Consider the following 18,905-nt stretch of genomic DNA (forward strand, 5'->3'; position numbering starts at 1 on the left):
CGAACCCAAGAAGAGGCGGCCCATCTTCCTCCTCATGGCCGCTGCCGCCAGCGTGGTCGGCAGTGGCGGCCGCGTCCGGCTGCCAAAGGCAGGGAGCGGTGGTGACGCGTCCATGGACTCCTGTTTGCGCGGAGGCGGGGTCTTCCATGGGCGGCGATGGTGGACGGCGGGTCTGGTGGCGGTGGCCTTCGGCTACTTCACCTAGATCATGGCGGGAGATGTGGTGGTGTGGCGGAACTCGGCGGGGAAAGGGCGGCAGCGGGATCGCCGCTGACCTCCACCGGCCGAGTTCGAGGAGGAAGATGGATCGTGGCTCCCAGCCATGGCGACAACGTGGGGCCCGACCGTTCCGGCTTTCATGGTTGTGGTCCTAGGGTTCTTCTTCCGCGAAGATGAAGACGTTCTAGATGCCGATCTTTCTTCATCTAGCTGGAGTGATGAGTTCCGGAAGGCTCCGACAGCGAATGGAACAGTGCATCTTTTGCCGGCCTGGAGTTCACAGGATCGGGTGGTATTCGGTCGCGCGCACCCATGCTTTTATCCTGACCATTTGGTTCCGGAGGGAGCGGCGCGAAGCTCTGTTCTGTGTTGACATCAAGCGACTTTTGGTCCATGGTGAAGTCAGAAGGAGAGGATTTAATGAAGGCGGGATTGGGGGATTAGCTAAAGAAGGTTCAAGTCTCCGTGATGTTGAGGGACTTGCTTGATGTTCCGGGATTCGCAGCAGTGGTATGAAAGTGGGGGCGGCAGCACATGTGAAGTTCAGAGTACTACCTTTCAGGGTGAAAACCCAAGGTCTAGCCTTAACTGGTTGTGTCTGGTAATGACCTTGTTGGAGGCATTGTTTTGAGAGCGGGACTATCTTCAGGGTGAAAACCTAAGATCTTTGATCGGGCGACGACGGCACTGGTGCACTGTTCCCTTCTTGGAGGCGTCGCTTTTGGAGATTCTGTATTTTAGGTGTTGTCTAGGGGTGGATGTATTACTGTTGCTAGGCCTGGGATAGTCTAGTGGGTATTTTCTTTCTTAGTTTTCTTTTATCTTTTTTGGTTGTGTGCATCCGTATTGCCATTAGGGTGTTGCGTTGTTGAAGAGGCTAGGTGTAATTGGTATCTTTTGATATTAATATATTCCCTTTATCGGATTTGGGAGCTATCTAGTTTTATTGAGTTTCAATGTCTATCATCACGTTTGAATGTGTTCAGAAATTCAAATTTGAACTTTATCAAAACAAGGTGTTTTTTGGATGGAGGAACACATATATTATAAGATGCACCCGGCCGCCTCATTAAAAATCTTCCAGTCCCCTCAGGTACCTGGTAAGGAAAAGAGTGCGAAAGAAACCTGCTACCCACAAAATTACAGAGTGTTCCTACAATCTAGAAAAACCAGGTCCCGAACGTAGTTGGGGACAGAGTCACATAAAATAGTACTAACACCTGATTTTCCTACTTGTGCCGAGACATGAGCTATGCCATTGCTCACACGGTCCACCTTCGAGACGGTGATTTCTCGGAAGATCTTCAGTAACTCTCGTGCCTCAAGAATGATAGCCCAGGTTGGAGAAAGTTCCACCTCTTCAGACGATAAAACCTGGTCGTAGACAATTGGATTCATACTAAAAATTTAATTTGATATATATTCCAATAGATATCGTTATTTCAAATTCATACTAAAAATTAAACCTATATATTAAACAATGGAAGAGGGATTACTAGTGTAGGGTAATCCTACATGCAAAGATTGTCTCAAGTACTAATCTCAAAGCAAATAAACGGTAGATCTGTGCACTAGACCTCCCGTGCACGGAAGAAACACCACTCTCCAAAAACACTCCACCCTGTGAGAGAATGGTGACGAGTTAAACCTCCCCTCCCCCTTCCCCAGTTATTGAAAAAGTCTATTACAGTAGAATTTATCTTGCTAGAATGTAAGAAAATACTACTACTCTAGTGTCTTCGTTTCTATATAAAAAAAAGAGGTTGTTTTGGACATCAGAAACACAAGTTTGATCACTGATTAATTTTTATCCTAACATACTTACAAAATCCAGCAAAAAAATACCACTTCTGTATAATGTGAGTGTACTCTCAAAGGAAAATTAATGCCTATTATTTTTAAGTATATCTACTGAGTAGTTAACTTTTTTATTAAACTAGTAAATATGCCCGTGCGTTGCCACGGGACAGCGATGCATATAAGCAAACCAAAATATTATTAAAATATAAACACATCATTTGGTAAAATATTTTTAAAATATTATTAAAATATAAGCAACCGCTAAGTGTTCCATTATGACTCAGTCCAATAAACACATCATTTGGTAAAAAAATTGAGATAACTTATATTTGCGTCACTGAATTCCACATATCAAACTAATCAAATTTTAACTATTTAGCAACTGTACTCCAACAAGGTAAAAAAAAAGATCATAAAAATGTTAGAAGAGAACCAAAAATAAAATTAAGACTCGCTGAGAGCTCTTTTGGCTTGTGCCTCCAAATTCTCTACCATCTCTCCTAGTATCGCTGCCCGGTTCTCTGATTGACTTAGTTTGAATTCGAGCTGCTTGTAGTCACTGAGCAGATATTCCTGCTGCTCATAGAGAGCTCTTCGGTCACCGGCCAAGATGGAGGCCCCTCTGCTCCTATACAGTTAGCTCCCGATGCTTCGCCCCAAGTGGTTCTGTCCCCGATGTAGGTGCATTTGGCTGTGCCGTGGTGCTCCGACGCGGTGGTGAAGGAGCTGGATCTGATGGCATTTCCAGATCTAGATCTAGGGTCCTCTACGTATATTGTCTGGACCTATTTGTAATTTCGACTTTTAATGGTTCTTCTTGTATTTGTTGCACCACCGCTATGAATGAAAGCTTCTAGGTCCTTTTGGGACCTCTTCTGTTAAAAGAAGAAAATTACCTCTACAGAAGGGCTCCTATGCTAATCATTGCTCCGTTGTGTATTGCAAAGATTCAAAACTCTGTGGTGGTCAGGAAGGAATCAACTGATGATTTTGATGCACATGATGATGGATGGAGCGAGTTGCTCCACCTTGAGGAACCTATGGTGGAGGGAAAGGGAAAGGATCTCGAGTCAAAACTGCATCAACACTGATCAACGAGAAAGATTCAAGAATACTTGAGCTGGAAGCTCTCGGCAGGACAAGGGTGTGGAGATGTGCAATTCAAAGTATCAACAACCTGATCTTTATCAACTTCTCCAGGAGAAGATGGAAGCCAAGATTCACTGCATCATCCGGACGAGAGCTTCTCAAACCTGGACACCCTTGGCATGGCAGCCTAGAGGTTGTTCTTCGCCTTCAATCGTCGGCCGGAGAGAACCGTGGCCGACGAAGAGGGTGGGAGTGGTCGCCCTTCGACCATCTTGGATGGCAGAAGAAAAACTGCCATGGATGCACTCCCGGGAGCAGCTTCAGAGCTCCCCTGCTGCAGAATCGACGAACAACAACAAGACCATTTCCTGAGTTGCTTTATCAAATCAACCAGATTTATGAACAAACGGATCATGTTAGACATAGAATTTTTTAAGTAATACGAATTCCCTACCAGCATCATTTCTAACGTCAATTATTGATGGTTCATATAACAGCTTTAGGTTTTTCCAGAAAACGAAATAAAAAAACATCAGAATAACTGAAGCATGACTTGTATTTCTCAAGCATCAAGAATAAATATCAGTTTGATCTTACACTTCTTACAAACGCAGGAAGATGAACTGCACCCAAATTTTTTTTGGTTCATATAGACAGTTGGCATGCCACATTTGTCTGAATGAACAAACTATTCAGGAATTGGTTAATGAATGAAGATAAACTGGGTGAGAATTCAGACATACCATTCTCAAGAGATTACTGCGCTCTCTGAAGTAGTAAAATAGATTCAGCATATGCATCACCACCTGAATTCATCCTCAATCCGTTGTCACTCTTCCCAACAGTCCCCTTATCCAATATGTCCTTGACGTGAGCATCACTGGAATCACCACTTCCCTGAACTAATCTGCCCGCCATCAGTATACATTGAGGAAGGATTGGAGTAAATTTGGACCACCTCTATGCACCATTGCTGAATCTAAAAAATATAGCAAAGCTGATTATTATTGTTTCTCTTCAGATTATACAACACTAATGACCAAGAAATTATCACCTAATATTAGGAAATCCACATACCAGCAAGAACAAATTTATATATATGGTCCAAGCAACATAGCAAGTCAACATTGGATATGACGCTTCCATCTGTATGCACTCACCCTCTTCTGAAGTTTTACACTTCTACAGGCTTAACAAACATGTGTACTTACAGTCTGCAAACCAATAATGTATTGGAAGTACCTGATCTAGGCATCAGCACAAACACAATAGTCTTCTGTAATACCTCTTGTGAACTAACGAATACAACCCATAGCCTGGTAAGAATAGGTCTGAAATCAGAGCTAGTTCAAGATTATGAAATCAGAGCTAGTTCAAGACTGAGAATTAGAACCAAAAGATGTACAACATGTAACCAAGAATGAGAAACAAAACCGAGACAAAAGCTAATGGTAACGCATTTTGACAATCAATTGAATTTGGTCCTACCTGTTTGCACACCTACATACAAATCAGATGTGAACAAGCACAAAGAAAATGATAGATGGCCGAATCTGCAACACATGATAGAGATTACTTCAGTTTTATAGCCAACAGTTCTGAAAGAGGTTCCACGAGCAAGATCCTTTCAGCCTGCAGATACCAAAACCCACCACCTCGCCATGGACCTCTTGGTGTGGCAGAGCTTGGTGAAGACGATCTTAATGCGGACCTCGCCGGCCTGCTGAGGTGCCACCTACATGTCGTTGATCACCATCGGCTTGTTCGCCTTGTAGAAAAATCACAACATTAAACACTACTGAGGGTGATCCATCAGGGGGTTCGACGGAGGAGGTCAAACCTGGAACGATGCGGCAGCGGCCAGCCGGCCACAACTCCAACGCTAGAATAGTCTGAGTTAAGCATGTTTCTGGCTTTGCAAAGAAAATAGTATTAAAAATAATTGAAGGCAGTGTCAAGCCAAAACATCTATAACACAAATCAGGCGCATTAATATGGAGAAGGGAAACTCTATTAAAAGTCTAGCAACAGTGATTCCTGGACGTGTAATTTTGTCGAACATTGCTGCTTGTTTATGTATGATTCCTATATGGTTAAGACTGCTCAATCTCGTTAATGAAAACTTCACTTGACGCAAGTCTTGAAAAATTGAAAACATGTCTTTCGATGGCTTATACCTGAATTCAGTATCCTGTGTTGACTGAGTTGATCGCCGGTATAATGTTCTATGCTTCTACCTTGACGTCTCCCTAGAGGCCTAGATCAAGTATGTGCAGTAATTGAAGCGTGACATCCACAATAGCAATTAAACCGTCTTGACTCCACACTTCAGCAATTGAGGTCGTAATGCTTCAAGGTCTTGATCTCGACTTGGTTCTCCTCTATCTCTAGGCGCCCGGAGCTCGACCTTGCGGTGGAGATCTGGATCTCGTGAGGCAGCGGGTCTCGCTGGTAGGTGCCGAGGCGTAGCTAGCTCGTTGGGTTGATGGCTGCCGGTACGTAGCACGGGAGCAGAGGATTCAGCCGCGGCGGAGGTGGATGGATGCGCGAGGTGTAGCGACTGAGGACAATGCCGGCAGTGACGGCGCCAAAACCCTAGGTGTAGCGACGGAGGAATGGCGTGATGGGGGAGTATAGAGCAGGGGACGAAGGATGTGTGGCGGTTTTAGTTGGGCCTGCCCCATATGGGCGCGTGCGGAAGTACAACCCAGAGGACGAAACGATTTAGTGTGAGGGTAAAATGGTCAGATGAAAATATGTAGGACGAAACTTTCGTCGGAGGAAACAGAACCAGTTCTTCCTTTTTACTATACTAGTAAAATGCCCGTGCGTTGCCACGAGTAACAGAACACGTTAAAGACTGAAAAATATTAAAATATAAACATCAATCATCATTGAACACCCCAAAAAGATGGCACATAACTTGGTCTCAAGAATAAGAGTCACCAAAAGAAATATAAACATCAATAATAGTGAGTGTCCACCAAAAGAAATAATCTTCAGACCTTGGTCCCAATTAAAGTGAAACATTAGGTATGGTTGTACATCAAAAGTACTAATTCTCTGTGTAGACCGTCTCTTGTTAATGATGAGGATAATCCAGTTCCTGTCCACTGATATGCATTACCATGGAATCAGCTTTGTTGACCTACAATTCCTTTTTTGGGACAGTCTTATTTTTGGGTAAAAATTTAAAAATAGGGTGGGGTATAGCAAACAATTTCCAATTGCAACAAGAATCAACTGCCACTTTCAACGTGGTACAGAACTTATTTTTTGCACTGTTCCACTATTCCCATTGACATGAAAAAGAAAAAAAAATCACGAAAAAGCTAGGGAATCACGAGTAGAAGAAAATACCAGAGCAATTTGTAGCTTTACCCATCTGCGACAGCCGTTCCTGAAGTTGACCGTGATTCTACTTGACCACATGCTCTTATAACTACTTCATTCTGAAAGCAAACATTGCAAAGTGTTACTGTCTTGGTATTTTTTATAGAACATGACATGGAAGGCTAATAGCCAGGAAACTGCATGACAAATGGAAATCTAATAAGTGAGAATTTTGCACAGCTTGGTTAGAAATAAATCATGTCCATCAGCAACGTGGAACGTAAATCATAATATCACTGCTAGGATAATTTTAAAAATAAGTTTTTCTCTACTTACCAGCTGACTTCTAGAACGACCTAGATATACGTATACTATATAGTACAGGCTTACATAAAAGTGAAAACACAAATCCTGGCACAAAATAACAATGTATGCGAAGAGCAAAACATATATACGATTGAAATATAAAAAGATGGAAAAGTTCCATTTGACCATGCCATATGAGTATACAAATATAACATTTGTTTAAATTTACATGTAGTTCACCAAATCCGAGTCAAACGTGTTGCATTAACTTGTCCCAAAACATATTTCTAGCATACAATTAACCTGTAGAAACATGTTTCGGAACAGTTTCTCGTTAAATCATCAATACATTGCACATATCTGGAGAAAAATCAATAAGATGTACTCACATTGATACCACATTTGTTACCAAATTCAATAGAAACAGCTCTCAGAGTAGTATGTCACAAGGTTCATTGCTATCACGAGCTCACATACCCAAAGCAGGCACCAGACCTGCTATCTTCCCATCCCTTCTAGATCTCTTTTTTCTTTACCTGAGCAAATAGCAATAGTTGCCCTATTAGAAATCTTTCATTTGCAGCCAGGTTATAAGTAATAAGTGGTGAGGTCATAAGAACTTACGTAGTACCAACCATCAACCTCATATTCGATCGACATCTTCTCGAGAGTTCAAACTCAGCTAACAACAGTTACATAAATATGTGTTAACTTGATTGTTTTGGCATTCACTTCGAAAATAGAGACAGCTTTGATTATTTCGACGTTCGCTTGAGGTCAGTTTTGAGTGCAAAAAATTAGAAAACTGAAAAAATAACCAACTAAATGTAAACCAATATCAAATGAACATCAACTAATTTAGCTTCAGGAAATAAATAATTACCCCACTATAACAGATGATTGTTTTCCTGATAACTGATGCCCCATCAAACTTGATGCATTGGACTTCAGAAAGATAAGATTTAGCCAGGAATTGCACCCAATGTACCTCATCATCGCCGCCTTGTGAAGTCATACAATGCTTTCCCGGATTGAGGATTCCCGAAACTGGAACTCTTATCAGTATCCTCGTGTGATCCAGAACTTCGACTCGCACACCCACATGGGGGTTGTCAAACGACTCACACTTCTGTAGGACAGATGTTGAATATGATGGTGGTTCTTCACGTATCTGAAATGAAACACAGATGGGTATCAGGAACAGTGTTTTTAATGCAGATACATGTGAAATCACAGGGTAGAAGTAGCAATCTAAAATACTACACCAACACAGCTATAACTACTCTCCGATGACATGCTTACCTTTGCAGAAAAACAGGAAAGGTATAACTGTTAATATTCATATGTGTAAAGTTCGATTATAACTAAATATGAAGTGATTTTACTATAACTCATCTGGTCCAGTATTAGTTGAAGCTGGCCATAACATTTTATCAGTCCGATCCAAGGATGAACACAGGATTTTGTATCCCTTAACCAGTAACTGGCTGGGTAACTAAGATTTTTCTATGTGATACTCCCAAGTCCCAATAGCATCCTACGTTCCTAACAGTTAAAATGGAATGAGAAGATTGATTATATACAGTGAAGGGAAGACAAAATAAAATATATCAGCCGAAACTTGGTTTTGCTTCCAGTCTTCCTCCGCCAAATCATGACAACCTATACCAATTAAGACCCCTGAAAAATACGTCGCTCTTACAAATGGACCAAAGGCAGATATCCAGCGCAGAGCGGACGGCCACTTGCGCCTGATACGGAGGAGGTGAGGGATAACACGTACCTTGATGGGCCGGGGTTCGATGCGGTGGACGTTGCTCTCCATGGCCATGAGGCAGAGCACATTCAACTCCGCCTCCAGCAGTGGCTCGCACTGCTTCAGATCTAGACCTTGACCTCCTCCCTGTCGATGTCCATGCTCCAAGCGCGCCACCGCCGGATGCCATTGCTGGTGCTGCTCCTCGCTGGCCGCTGCGGCTGCTAGATCGGGGAGGGGGAGAAGCCCTAGCGAGGTGATCTAGGAGAGGGAAAGAAGAACGAGAGAAAGGGGATCGGGGAGGTGGCTAGCTAAGGCTCCGATCCTCCCTCCCGATCTTGGAAGCCCCAAGGGGAGGTGGTTGCCGAGGGAGGGAGCCGGCGAGGAATGGATGGGGCCGGCGTCGGGCGGCAGGGGGCGGGGTGCGGGGGCGCGGGGCTGCTGGAAACGGTGCCAAAAAAGGAAAAAGAATGACGGAAAGAGAATTCGCCACGTAGTTCGGGATTGCCTGATGCATTGTTTGATGTTGTGGTGGGAGGGTAAAATGGTCACACAAGAAAATATGTAGGACGAAAGTTTCAACCGGAGGAAACAGAACCAGTTCCTCCTTTTTATATATTATATAGTAGAGATAGAGATAGAGATAGAGATAATAGTAGAGAAACATGGAAGGACGATTCCCTTTCTCGTCGCGGATGACACTGGCCGTTGGACCCAGGCTGTATTGGCAGAGAACGCCGACAGTTTTCACCATTCCTCTAGTCTAGCGCAAAAAAAAGAAGGCAAATCCGCATCGACGCTTACTCTCAACTGTCTCTCCTCGCGCCGTCACGCCGCGGTCGGCCGTCGCCGCATCCTGGTGTTCCCTACCTTGCCGGGCACACTAGACGCCTGCGGCCTGCCGGCGCACCGCAATAGGCGCTATCTTAGCGGCTGGATACCCCGCGTTCCGTCGCGGTGCGCCTGCTACGGGCACGGTTAGGGTGGCGGCGGCCCGCTGAGATCCGGAATCTGCAACATGACTTGATTACTCGGCATTTTGCTCTACTCTGAATCAGGTACGCTCTGAACCTGAACCCCGAAATTTTAATACTGAATCCAAGTATCCTGTTGTATAGATTTGTGCAGTGGCAAATAAAAGATTAGACCTGAGCAACAGTAGTGCAATACTGACTCTCTAATGCACAAAAGGGTTTAGGGTATAAAGCCGAGCTGAGCACATGTCTTTTGTCCAGAAATTATTGGCCGAGGATGACCCAACGGCCTGGTAAGCAAGTGCACAATTTGGTAGGCGACTTGCACACAATTTACAACATTATATGGAAATCTTGAAATTTTCAGCTCCTTACAATGGTGCAATACTGGAGCAAGTGCTCAGCATCTATATTAACATATTTGTTGATGATGATTATCAACTAAACAACACCTTTGGTGGCAATTCAAGGACACTTGTGGTCCCTTCTAGCATCTCGACGACTCTAGTCATTGTTGGACGGTCAGTAGCACTTAACTGTATGCACCACAGACCAACCACTATCATCTTCCTTACAGTCTCTGTGATCTCACCATTAATTTCAGAAGCACTAACACAATATTCATCTAAATTTTCATAAATCCATTGTGGGAAATATTGGCTGCTAGATTCACTGTTTGCACTGATATTCTTATCCCTTGCCCCAACCATCTCAAGAACCATCATTCCATAACTGTAGACATCAGATTTGCTACTCACTACGCCAAATTGCTTCGAATAAACCTCGGGGGCAATATAACCTATTGTTCCTCTTGCACCACCAATGGAAATAGCACTTTCCTTATTGAGGCACAACTTTGCTAGTCCAAAATCAGAGATCTTAGGACAAAAATCTTGATCCAACAGAATGTTGTGGGGTTTGATATCAAAATGTACGATGCGAGTATTGCATCCTCGGTGGAGATACTCAAGTCCTCGAGCAATGCCGACTGCTATATCAAATAATTTCTCCCAACCTAAAGTATTTCCACCTTGAGAGTTATCTTTGAAAGCATACCTTTCAAGTGAACCATTAGGCATATAGTCATAAATTAGTGCCCTTTTGGATCCTTCCAAGCAAAATCCTATGAGAGTAACGACGTTAACATGAGAAGTTCTACTAATGCTAGCCACCTCATTGATGAAATCCTCCCCATCAGTCTTGTAGTCCTTCAACATCTTCACTGCTATCTGACGGCCATCAGAGAAGCTTCCTCTGTAAACAGCACCAAATCCACCTTGACCTAGCTTTTCAGCAAAAGATGCCGTCATTCTTTTCACTTGTGCATAAGTGTATCTTTTTGGATGTATGGTTCCATTCTTTTGTAGGAAAGACTCAATTCTTGCTGTTTCCTTTGATTTCTTTTTGCGTCCGTACTTCTTATAGCCCAACCAAAATGCAAACAAAAGCAGACAAAGCATTATGCTTGAGATGCCTGCTATTATATCTGTGTGGACAATTTGAGGGAAAAGGCATCAAAAGGGGAAGAAACTTATGAAAACTTATACTAATTTGGTTTCTTTGCCCTTCTTTTATTGTACCGCATAATGACAAAGCCATAAATTAGTGCATATATGGAAGCAACACAATTTCTAGTGTCACGTAAAAGAAAGCAACGGATCTCGAGTTACCGAAGATCCTTGTGGACAAACCGACTGCATTGTGTATTCTAAAGGTATAGATATATTTAGAGTATGTTCCACCTTTTGCCTTTAGTTGTTACTCTGACAGGATTTACACTATTAAAAAATATTGTCATATTTTAAACTCTAGTTGTGACATTGCGAAGATATTTATCTCATTATGTTGTATCCCATAAATTGACAAGACATGTCCACGTATATATCAGAAGCTGTAGCGCGACGCAGTTTCATTCTTTCGACCTCATTTATGAAATTATAGGCATTTAATATAATCTATAGTCCCCCAGAAAATACATGCCTAGCCTGTCAGCTGCCATGTTATCCGAAAAAGTGGGTCTAATTTGCGGAAATACTTTTGTACACACACGCATAGGTGTGGTTATTTCCGTCACCATCCGTTTATTTTTGAGATTTGTGTCCACCATGATAGATGGAAAGATTCTTTTCTCTCTCCTTTTGTTATCACCCATAGGCGAGTGTACAAAATCCACTCTCGTCTAATTCGACAATTTGGGGAAATTGATAAAATGGGGGCATGGGGGTAACCTGTCGCATGGTCACAGCTTGGAATAAAACACGGCAATATTTGTCAATGGGATAAAAAGCATCGCAAAATTATGTTAAAGTGCAATATATTGCGGAGTTGCTAAATACATATGATTGAAACAAACAGTTTGTAAAAGATGGAAGATGGAAAAGAATTAATAATCTGGTCGGGAGATATTTCTTACATATTTTTATTCTTGCCTTCTTCTGTCCTGCAAAAATCAACATAAGGGCTCATAAGTAGATGAAAGATGCATTTATTCAGAAAATAATTTTTTTACTGCATGGTTAGTATCATCGTCCGTACCATACACATTGAAATAGTAGAAGGTAACTTAACTGTTGTTCCTCTACGGGTCCAGGCATCCAACACCTTAGTAATTTGTGTTACAGGAACAACTAATCTTGTACCCAAAAGGATGAAAAACAACGAACTTTTTGCATGTATAAATCCAAAAGCAATAATTTGATACAGCACATGATAAGTAACTGCAATTTCTGACTTTCTCAAAGATCAGGTCGTCAGTTAAAGCTATAGCCTTCTGTAGCTTCAGAAATCGTCGTGGCTATAAGCTATGCACCGTGACTTATACTACAAATATTCTTTCTTCCAGAAAATCTGTCATGGACCTTCCTTAGTTGGCTTGGGCTTCCATCTTCTAGCAACTGGACCTCTTGACTAGCTTGAAAGTTTCGCCACCCAAATGGACCACCCGGGCTTGCTGGATTAAACCTCTACCGACTACCGCGGTAATACCCTATTTGGCATAACCCCGACATCAGGTAATCTTTTCTTACAAATGTCAATTCATATGCAGTGCTGGAGGTTTTGGTCAGACTGGACAGGGCACTATTGGACCAGCCGTTGAGAGAGATCAGGAGGCTACACGCACGGGCTAGTGGATTAAAGCATCATTGGATTTAATGATGCACGCACTAGTAGCATGGGCTAGTGGATTAAAGCACGGTTTTTAAGTATTTAAAAATGACGAAAAAATTCAGGGACATATATTATGTTGTGCATTATGCATCTCAGCATCTGAGAAGTTTCATCATTTTTCTTTGAAAACGTATGGCGTACACAAAAAGACAAATAATTATGGAATACTATTCCTTTGGTCTTTTCTTTTTTTCCACAAGTCACGTAAAATTTTCTATGTGCACACATATGATACAATATAAACCATCTCCAAGATTTTATTTCACATTTTTTGAAAATTCAAAAGTGCGACATCCAATAATGGAGTGTGGGTGCAACTAGTTTCGGAATATTCGTGCTCGTCATTAATTTTTTTTTTACCCAACGAGTGTCTCCTTGTCGATCTGCATTAAAGAAACCTTTACTGAAGCATAAAACTAAAAGGAAACGAAACCAAAGAGCCACAGGCAGCCCGAGTCCTAGGCATAGAAAGGAAACGGAGGGTGCGAGATACAAATTGACGAATAATTTCCAGAAACTAAATCCAGTTTAAGTCTATCTAGATGGGTAAGTTTTTTTTTTAAGTAGGGTACGTTTTTTATGGGTTAGTACACGTACTGCTTACGAGTTCTTCGAAATCTACATTCATATGTCTCACAAAAAAAAATTGATTCCCTTGTTGCTATTTAGATTGAGAAGTACTTACCAGTTGAATTGTAGGTAGTGCAGCTCCTATCGCCGATTTGGCCGTTGGTGCACAAGCAACCATGGAATTCTCCTGTTTGCTTGTAGGCGCACCGTCCGTCGGATTCCTCGCACTGCGTACAAGAGATTGGTCTGTTGTCCCACGACACCTGGAAGCCCTGGCGAAGAACGTCGCCGTATCCAGTGTTTCTCCATGTGCTATTACTTGGGTCGACCGGGCCGTATTTGAACACAGGAACTATTATGACTTGGCGGCACGCCTGCGACCAGTTCCCGGCAGGAACTGACTCGTTAGGAAGCACGAACGACAGTCCAGGAACAGCTCTGACGAATTCGGAGCAGGTGATCGGATCGACGGTAGCCGGTTTGACGAGGCCAGGCCCGAAGTAGCAGCTGAGGAAGAAGACGAGGTAGTCGACCGTGCTGGCAGGGAAGTCCAGCCATGTGCCCGGTCCGAAGGTCACGTTGTGATCGACTCTTGGGCAGCTGCCATCCACGGCCTCCGGATCGGCTAGAGAGAGATTTGCGCGCGCGCCGTCGATGCTCTTGACTGTGTAGTTCTCCACGCCGTCAAGTTGCAACATGGGCTTGCTGTCGTCGCAGACGATCCCCATGCCAGGATAGCCACAGTAAGAACTCTGGTACCCGTTGCCGTTGAGCTCTTTTATCTCGCTAGAGAGATAGAACGGGTAGCTGAAGCTCACGCCTCCGCAGGTGTAAGGTTTTGACAAGCACATGGAGTTGTCGTAAGTAGCACCGGATGCATCGCCATGGGAAGCAGCAACGGCAACCAAGAGGAGAAACAGCTGCAGCAGCTGGTGGTGGGGGCTTAGCAAGAAAGGCATGGCTGCGTGACTAAGTTAGCGGCACGGTTCCATTGCCTGCTTTGGTTCGCTGCCCGCCCGCCTATCTTTGTTCACATGTTGCGAGGGCTCTTGGTCTCCGATAAGGAAATTTCAGAGAAGGAAGGGCGGCTAATGGGGCGTAAGATTCAACGGTACTACATTGCGGCGTCTTGCCAGTCATCTGTATCTCGGCGCCAGAGTAGTTATTCCTCTGCTGTCTCTGTCTTCCAGTTTGTGTTGCTGACTGTATCTAAATTAGATTGATTTAGATGAGCAGAGCGCTGCCGAAATTCCTTCTCACATAAAGATTTTATAATTTTGAATCGTCAAAACCGTGTATATCTGTAAGCGGCAAAACATAGTAAGTATACTGAAAACTTTGTTGGAAGAGATAGCCGGGAACTTCGTAACTCACAAGTCGACTATAAGTCACCAATTAGTTAACAGGACTTGCGTGATATAGATAATGTTTGTTTCAAGAAAACTTACTTGACGAGGGTTCTGCAGAAGCAGGGGTGGCACCGCCGCCGTTGCAATCCTGAACGCCCACCTTCCCACCAGTGCACAAGCAACCAAGGAATTGCTTGTTCTCGCTGTAGGAGCACCGTCCGTCAGATTGCTCGCACAGGTTGCATACTTGCTCTGCGCCCTGGTTCCATTCCAACTCGAACCCCTTCTTAAGCACGCCACCGTACTCCGCCGGCAGCATGAGCTGCTGACCACTTCCCAGTAGAGGATCTTCATGTACCGGCACAACGAAACTATGATTGCAGTGGCCAGCCAAGTCGTACTTTTGAGAAACATTGCGTTCCTCATAGCCAGCGACGAACACGAAGGAAACACCGTCTCCACTGAACCCTGTGCAGTTTATCTGGTGATCTTTTAAATCAGGAGGCAGGACCTCGCCTGCGTCGTAACAGTCGAAGAAGAAGGCTAGGCTGCTCAAGGAGTCGGTGTAGCCCAGCCACGCTTGGCCGAGTGACACGTCGTGGCTGACTCTGGGGCAGTTGTTGCCGCGGAGCACGTCGGTGTCGCCGAGGATGAAGGTATGTTTGTCGTAGGAGATGTTAACGATGGTGTAGCGGTCTCCTCCGAGATGAAGGATCGGGGCCATGGCGTTCCCCTCGCCTTCGCAGAAGATCTTCAGGTCGGTGTAGCCGCAGGAGTAGTTGGATGTGTAGTCTGGGCTTACTTGTGTCGCGTTTGACAGAAAAAATGGATAGGCGATGTCAACGTCACCGCACCTGAACGATTCCGAGCACATGGAATCGTCGTAGGTGCTGAGCGGAAGAGGGGAGGCATGGACGACGAGGAAGACGAAGACGAGCAGGCGGAGTGGGTGAGCCATGACGACTGGCGAGTGACACCGTGTGCGTGTAGTAGTCGATGCGTGAGACTCTGTACCGATCGTGGGAGTGAGCGAGGAGAATTAGAGTGATGTTGTCGTCGCATGCAAGGCCGAGGCCCGGATAGCCGCAGCTGGAGGCTGAAGATGAGTTGAGCCAGAACGGGTAGTCGATGGTGAGGTCGCCGCAGGTGGCGTTGCTGCAGACGGACGGGTAGCCGTCCACCACGGCGAGGAGGAGCAGGACAGGGAGGAGGGGTAGTGGAAGCATCGTGTGGATGAAGAAGACGAGACTAGGTAGAGTGCCGATTTTCTCGGTCAGTAAAGCTGACCGACGGTGGGATTGCTCGGGACAGTCCATAGTCACGATATGGCTGAAGGGCAGCGGGCACTTCGGGAAATTTAGCTCCACATGACCACGACTGGACGCGGCTGCTGGTCCATTCCACGCCATTTCCTCCTTTCTATGCCCCTCGCCCACGTTCGTTGCAAATTGTTATTCACTGGTCAATGGAAGCGTGTCTGACTTCATTACTGTTGATACAGAAAAAATTATATAATACCCCCAAAAAAATAGAACAAACACGAGCAAGGAGAAACTTTTACAAAGCAAAAGTTACACCAAGATCTCCTGAAGTTGTCTTTAAAAAAAAATGGAGGCAAAAAGATTTGCCTCATCTGATTAATTAAGAAGAAAAAATCACAAGTTTTTACAAGAGAAACAAACCAAGGCCAAAGTGGCCGATATAAGGGATTACGTACTCTCCCGAGATTACATCTCCATGGTGTTTGGAGCCCGCCTTGACCCAATTATTTAGCTCACCTTTGATCTTGTATACGATTAGAGATGGCATGGAGCTCTTATTGTGGAAGGCTCGAGCATTTCTCTCATTTCAAATCTCCCACCAGACTAGCATGATGATGGATGTCAAAATCTTCTACCGTGACCCATTGCGTTGCAACACCAATGACCACCAATCTTTAACCTCGCCGAAGACCACCCACTTCTTTAGGTTTAGCTTCGTAAGCCCAAACCACTCCTTTATCGAGCGCCATATCCGAAGAGAGTATATGCACTGCAAGTGAAGAGGAGATGAGCTGCAGTTTCATTTTGTTGCTTACAAAGTTGGCATGTCCCGCGGTTGGGCCATCCCCACCACTCAAGCATATCTGCAGTCCAAACATGGTCTTGAATTACAAGCCATGAAAAAATGATTTTGGGAGGGGCCTATCCTTTCCAAATGAGCTAGGGCATCTCGGAGTTGGCGAGACAAAAAATTGTTCTTTGTAAGCGGAGGAAGCGGAGTATGCACCATCAATGGAAAAAAATTTCAAGTTATATCATCCCTTACACCCTCTGTGAGGTGAACCTCCTGCAACACTATCCAAACTTTGACGAACTCCTAAATGGTGGCAAGTATGAGGCCATTGTTCATGTTGATCTGAGCTATCCAATCCTCGTTAGATAATGCCTCCTCGAAAATGAATGTCGAATCTTCGGGACAAATTGAGAAACTTGAGAGAGCCTTCTTTTGGGCTGGGACAAACAAGGTTACATGGGGAAAGTTCGAAGTAAATTGCCAAGGATTGGGAATTCTTCATATGGCTAAATTTTCGCGGGCTCTTCGGCTTCTGTGGCCTTGAATTGCTTGGAATGATCTGGCTAGAGCTGGGTTTTCCTTGAACAACATGTACAACAAGGATGACATAGAGTTCTTCTACTCGGCCACTACCATTACGGTGGGCGACAGGTCCGTTGCCAAGTTCTAGCATGACCCATGGCTTGATCGGTGCAGGCCAAAAAAAAAACATTGTGCCGTCCATCTACAAGTTCTACTTATACTTAATAGTACTTAAAAAAATCCTAAAACTTCTTACAGATAAAGTTAGCTTGACACGATGTCGCTTTATTTAATCGCATTGGAAAAGACTATCCATATCCTAGGAAATTCTGTGTCAGAAAGCGCTCTCCAAGTGCAAGAACAAAAATATAAAGTGTCATCTTTAGGTGTACCTATATCTTAATGTTCATCCAAAGTCCAAACTATCAATGAAGAAACAACAGAAGGCCAACCAACTTATGTTTCCCTTTGTTTTCCAAGAAGCCATTTAACGCATGTCAAGATATACTAGAATTTTTTTCTTAATAATGGACGCTTTATTACTTAAATAAGCAATTACACCTTGCCTCTGCACAATTAAGATGCACACAGCCGAGTCTCAATGTCTTAAAGTAAAATAGAAAAGGTGAATTACATATCAATCACGAGCAATTGTAGAACGCCTAGGATGAAAGTGATGGTCCAATCCATGGATTATGTTGCCACCCATGTAGGGAAAAAGTATCTCTCTCCGTATTCTACAACCGTGTACATACCTTCGTAAAGAGGTCGTGGTTCTCCACTCTTTGCAGCGCAGACCACGAACGGAGAATAGCGGTATATTTGGATATAACCTGCAACAGAGAACAATTATTATCGTTAAAAACTTTGTCATTTCTGCATAACCATAGCCACCATATAACGGATAGCGCTCACACCCTAATAAGCGTTTTAAACCCGTGATCAATACCATGAACCCAATTACCAAAGATATTGGCTACACTAGTCGGGGGATACAAATCAGAATCTACTTGGATGCATGACCATATAGATCTAGCAAATTGGCACCGGAGGAACAAGTGTTTAATCGTCTCATTGTGATGACATAAAACACACTGAGTACTCCCAAACCAATTGTGTTTCACAAGATTATCTTTGGTTAGGATTACTCCTCGATGTAAATACTAGCCAAAAATCTTAATTTTTAGCGGTATTTTCATCTACCAAATCTTCTTGTTCTTATCAACTGGTATATTAGGTTGAATAATTGCATTGTACAATGAACTTACTGTAAACTTTCCAGTGGATTGTAATTTCCAAAAAAAATTATCCGGCCCTTCCGACAATTGAATGGATTCCAAACGAAGAAGTAAGGTGTTCCACGCATGAAGCCTTAGGCCATATAAATCCTGTCTAAACATCACTGACGGAGGTGAGTTCATCATTACTAAAGCAATGGTATCACTTTTGCGACAAAGAATGCTATATAACGCCGGATATTGTTCAGAAAGAGGCCTATTCCATAACCAGGAGTCCTCGCAGAACCGTATCGCCGATCTGTCCTTAATGGAAAAGGTACCATATTTGAAGAAAATTTTCTTCTTAGCCATTAGGCCGACCCAGAAATGCGAGTCCCCAGATTTCCAAAGGATTTGGGATAACGCTTTCTCGCCAATGTACTTTCTCTTAACGAGGGTCTGCCATACACTATCTTCAGTAAGAAGCTTGAAAATCCACTTACCTAGTAAGGCCAAGTTTTTGACCTCGAGGTCATGAACACCCAAC

General features: G+C 43.7%; 3 protein-coding genes across 8 annotated transcripts; all 3 read right to left on the bottom strand.

Annotated features, from left to right (window-relative positions):
• Nucleotides 1-1,287: 1,287 nt before the first annotated feature.
• Nucleotides 1,288-8,903, bottom strand: LOC124665014. Of its 6 annotated transcripts, none has more exons than XR_006990456.1 (11): nucleotides 8,531-8,903; nucleotides 7,736-7,918; nucleotides 7,372-7,429; nucleotides 7,137-7,283; nucleotides 6,469-6,560; nucleotides 4,949-5,017; nucleotides 4,597-4,876; nucleotides 4,351-4,424; nucleotides 4,186-4,274; nucleotides 3,852-4,087; nucleotides 2,281-3,442 (listed from the first exon to the last, which is right to left on the bottom strand). XR_006990456.1 is itself a non-coding variant. In XM_047202413.1 (2 exons), exons 1-2 carry the CDS (start codon nucleotides 8,576-8,578, stop codon nucleotides 7,601-7,603), a joined length of 366 nt encoding a protein of 121 aa, XP_047058369.1. In that variant the 5' UTR covers nucleotides 8,579-8,903; the 3' UTR covers nucleotides 7,459-7,600. The 6 variants fall into 6 exon arrangements, 1 of the variants encoding a protein (XP_047058369.1); XR_006990453.1 differs by having other exon boundaries at nucleotides 2,281-3,057; nucleotides 3,197-3,442; nucleotides 4,186-4,424; XR_006990454.1 differs by lacking the exon at nucleotides 2,281-3,442 and adding an exon at nucleotides 1,288-1,593 and having other exon boundaries at nucleotides 4,186-4,424.
• Nucleotides 8,904-9,791: 888 nt separating this feature from the next.
• LOC124665011 (LEAF RUST 10 DISEASE-RESISTANCE LOCUS RECEPTOR-LIKE PROTEIN KINASE-like 2.1) lies at nucleotides 9,792-10,962 on the bottom strand. Its single transcript, XM_047202410.1, has one exon. It carries the CDS (start codon nucleotides 10,935-10,937, stop codon nucleotides 9,915-9,917), a length of 1,023 nt encoding a protein of 340 aa, XP_047058366.1. The 5' UTR covers nucleotides 10,938-10,962; the 3' UTR covers nucleotides 9,792-9,914.
• A 3,094-nt stretch (nucleotides 10,963-14,056) lies between these two features.
• Nucleotides 14,057-15,705, bottom strand: LOC124665013 (LEAF RUST 10 DISEASE-RESISTANCE LOCUS RECEPTOR-LIKE PROTEIN KINASE-like 2.7). The gene has a single exon (XM_047202412.1). The coding sequence runs from the start codon at nucleotides 15,520-15,522 to the stop codon at nucleotides 14,650-14,652; it is 873 nt and encodes a 290-aa protein (XP_047058368.1). The 5' UTR covers nucleotides 15,523-15,705; the 3' UTR covers nucleotides 14,057-14,649.
• Nucleotides 15,706-18,905: the final 3,200 nt, after the last annotated feature.

This window comes from Lolium rigidum, chromosome 6, assembly GCF_022539505.1.
Source record: "Lolium rigidum isolate FL_2022 chromosome 6, APGP_CSIRO_Lrig_0.1, whole genome shotgun sequence".
In the NCBI taxonomy this organism is placed as follows: Eukaryota; Viridiplantae; Streptophyta; class Magnoliopsida; order Poales; family Poaceae; genus Lolium; species Lolium rigidum.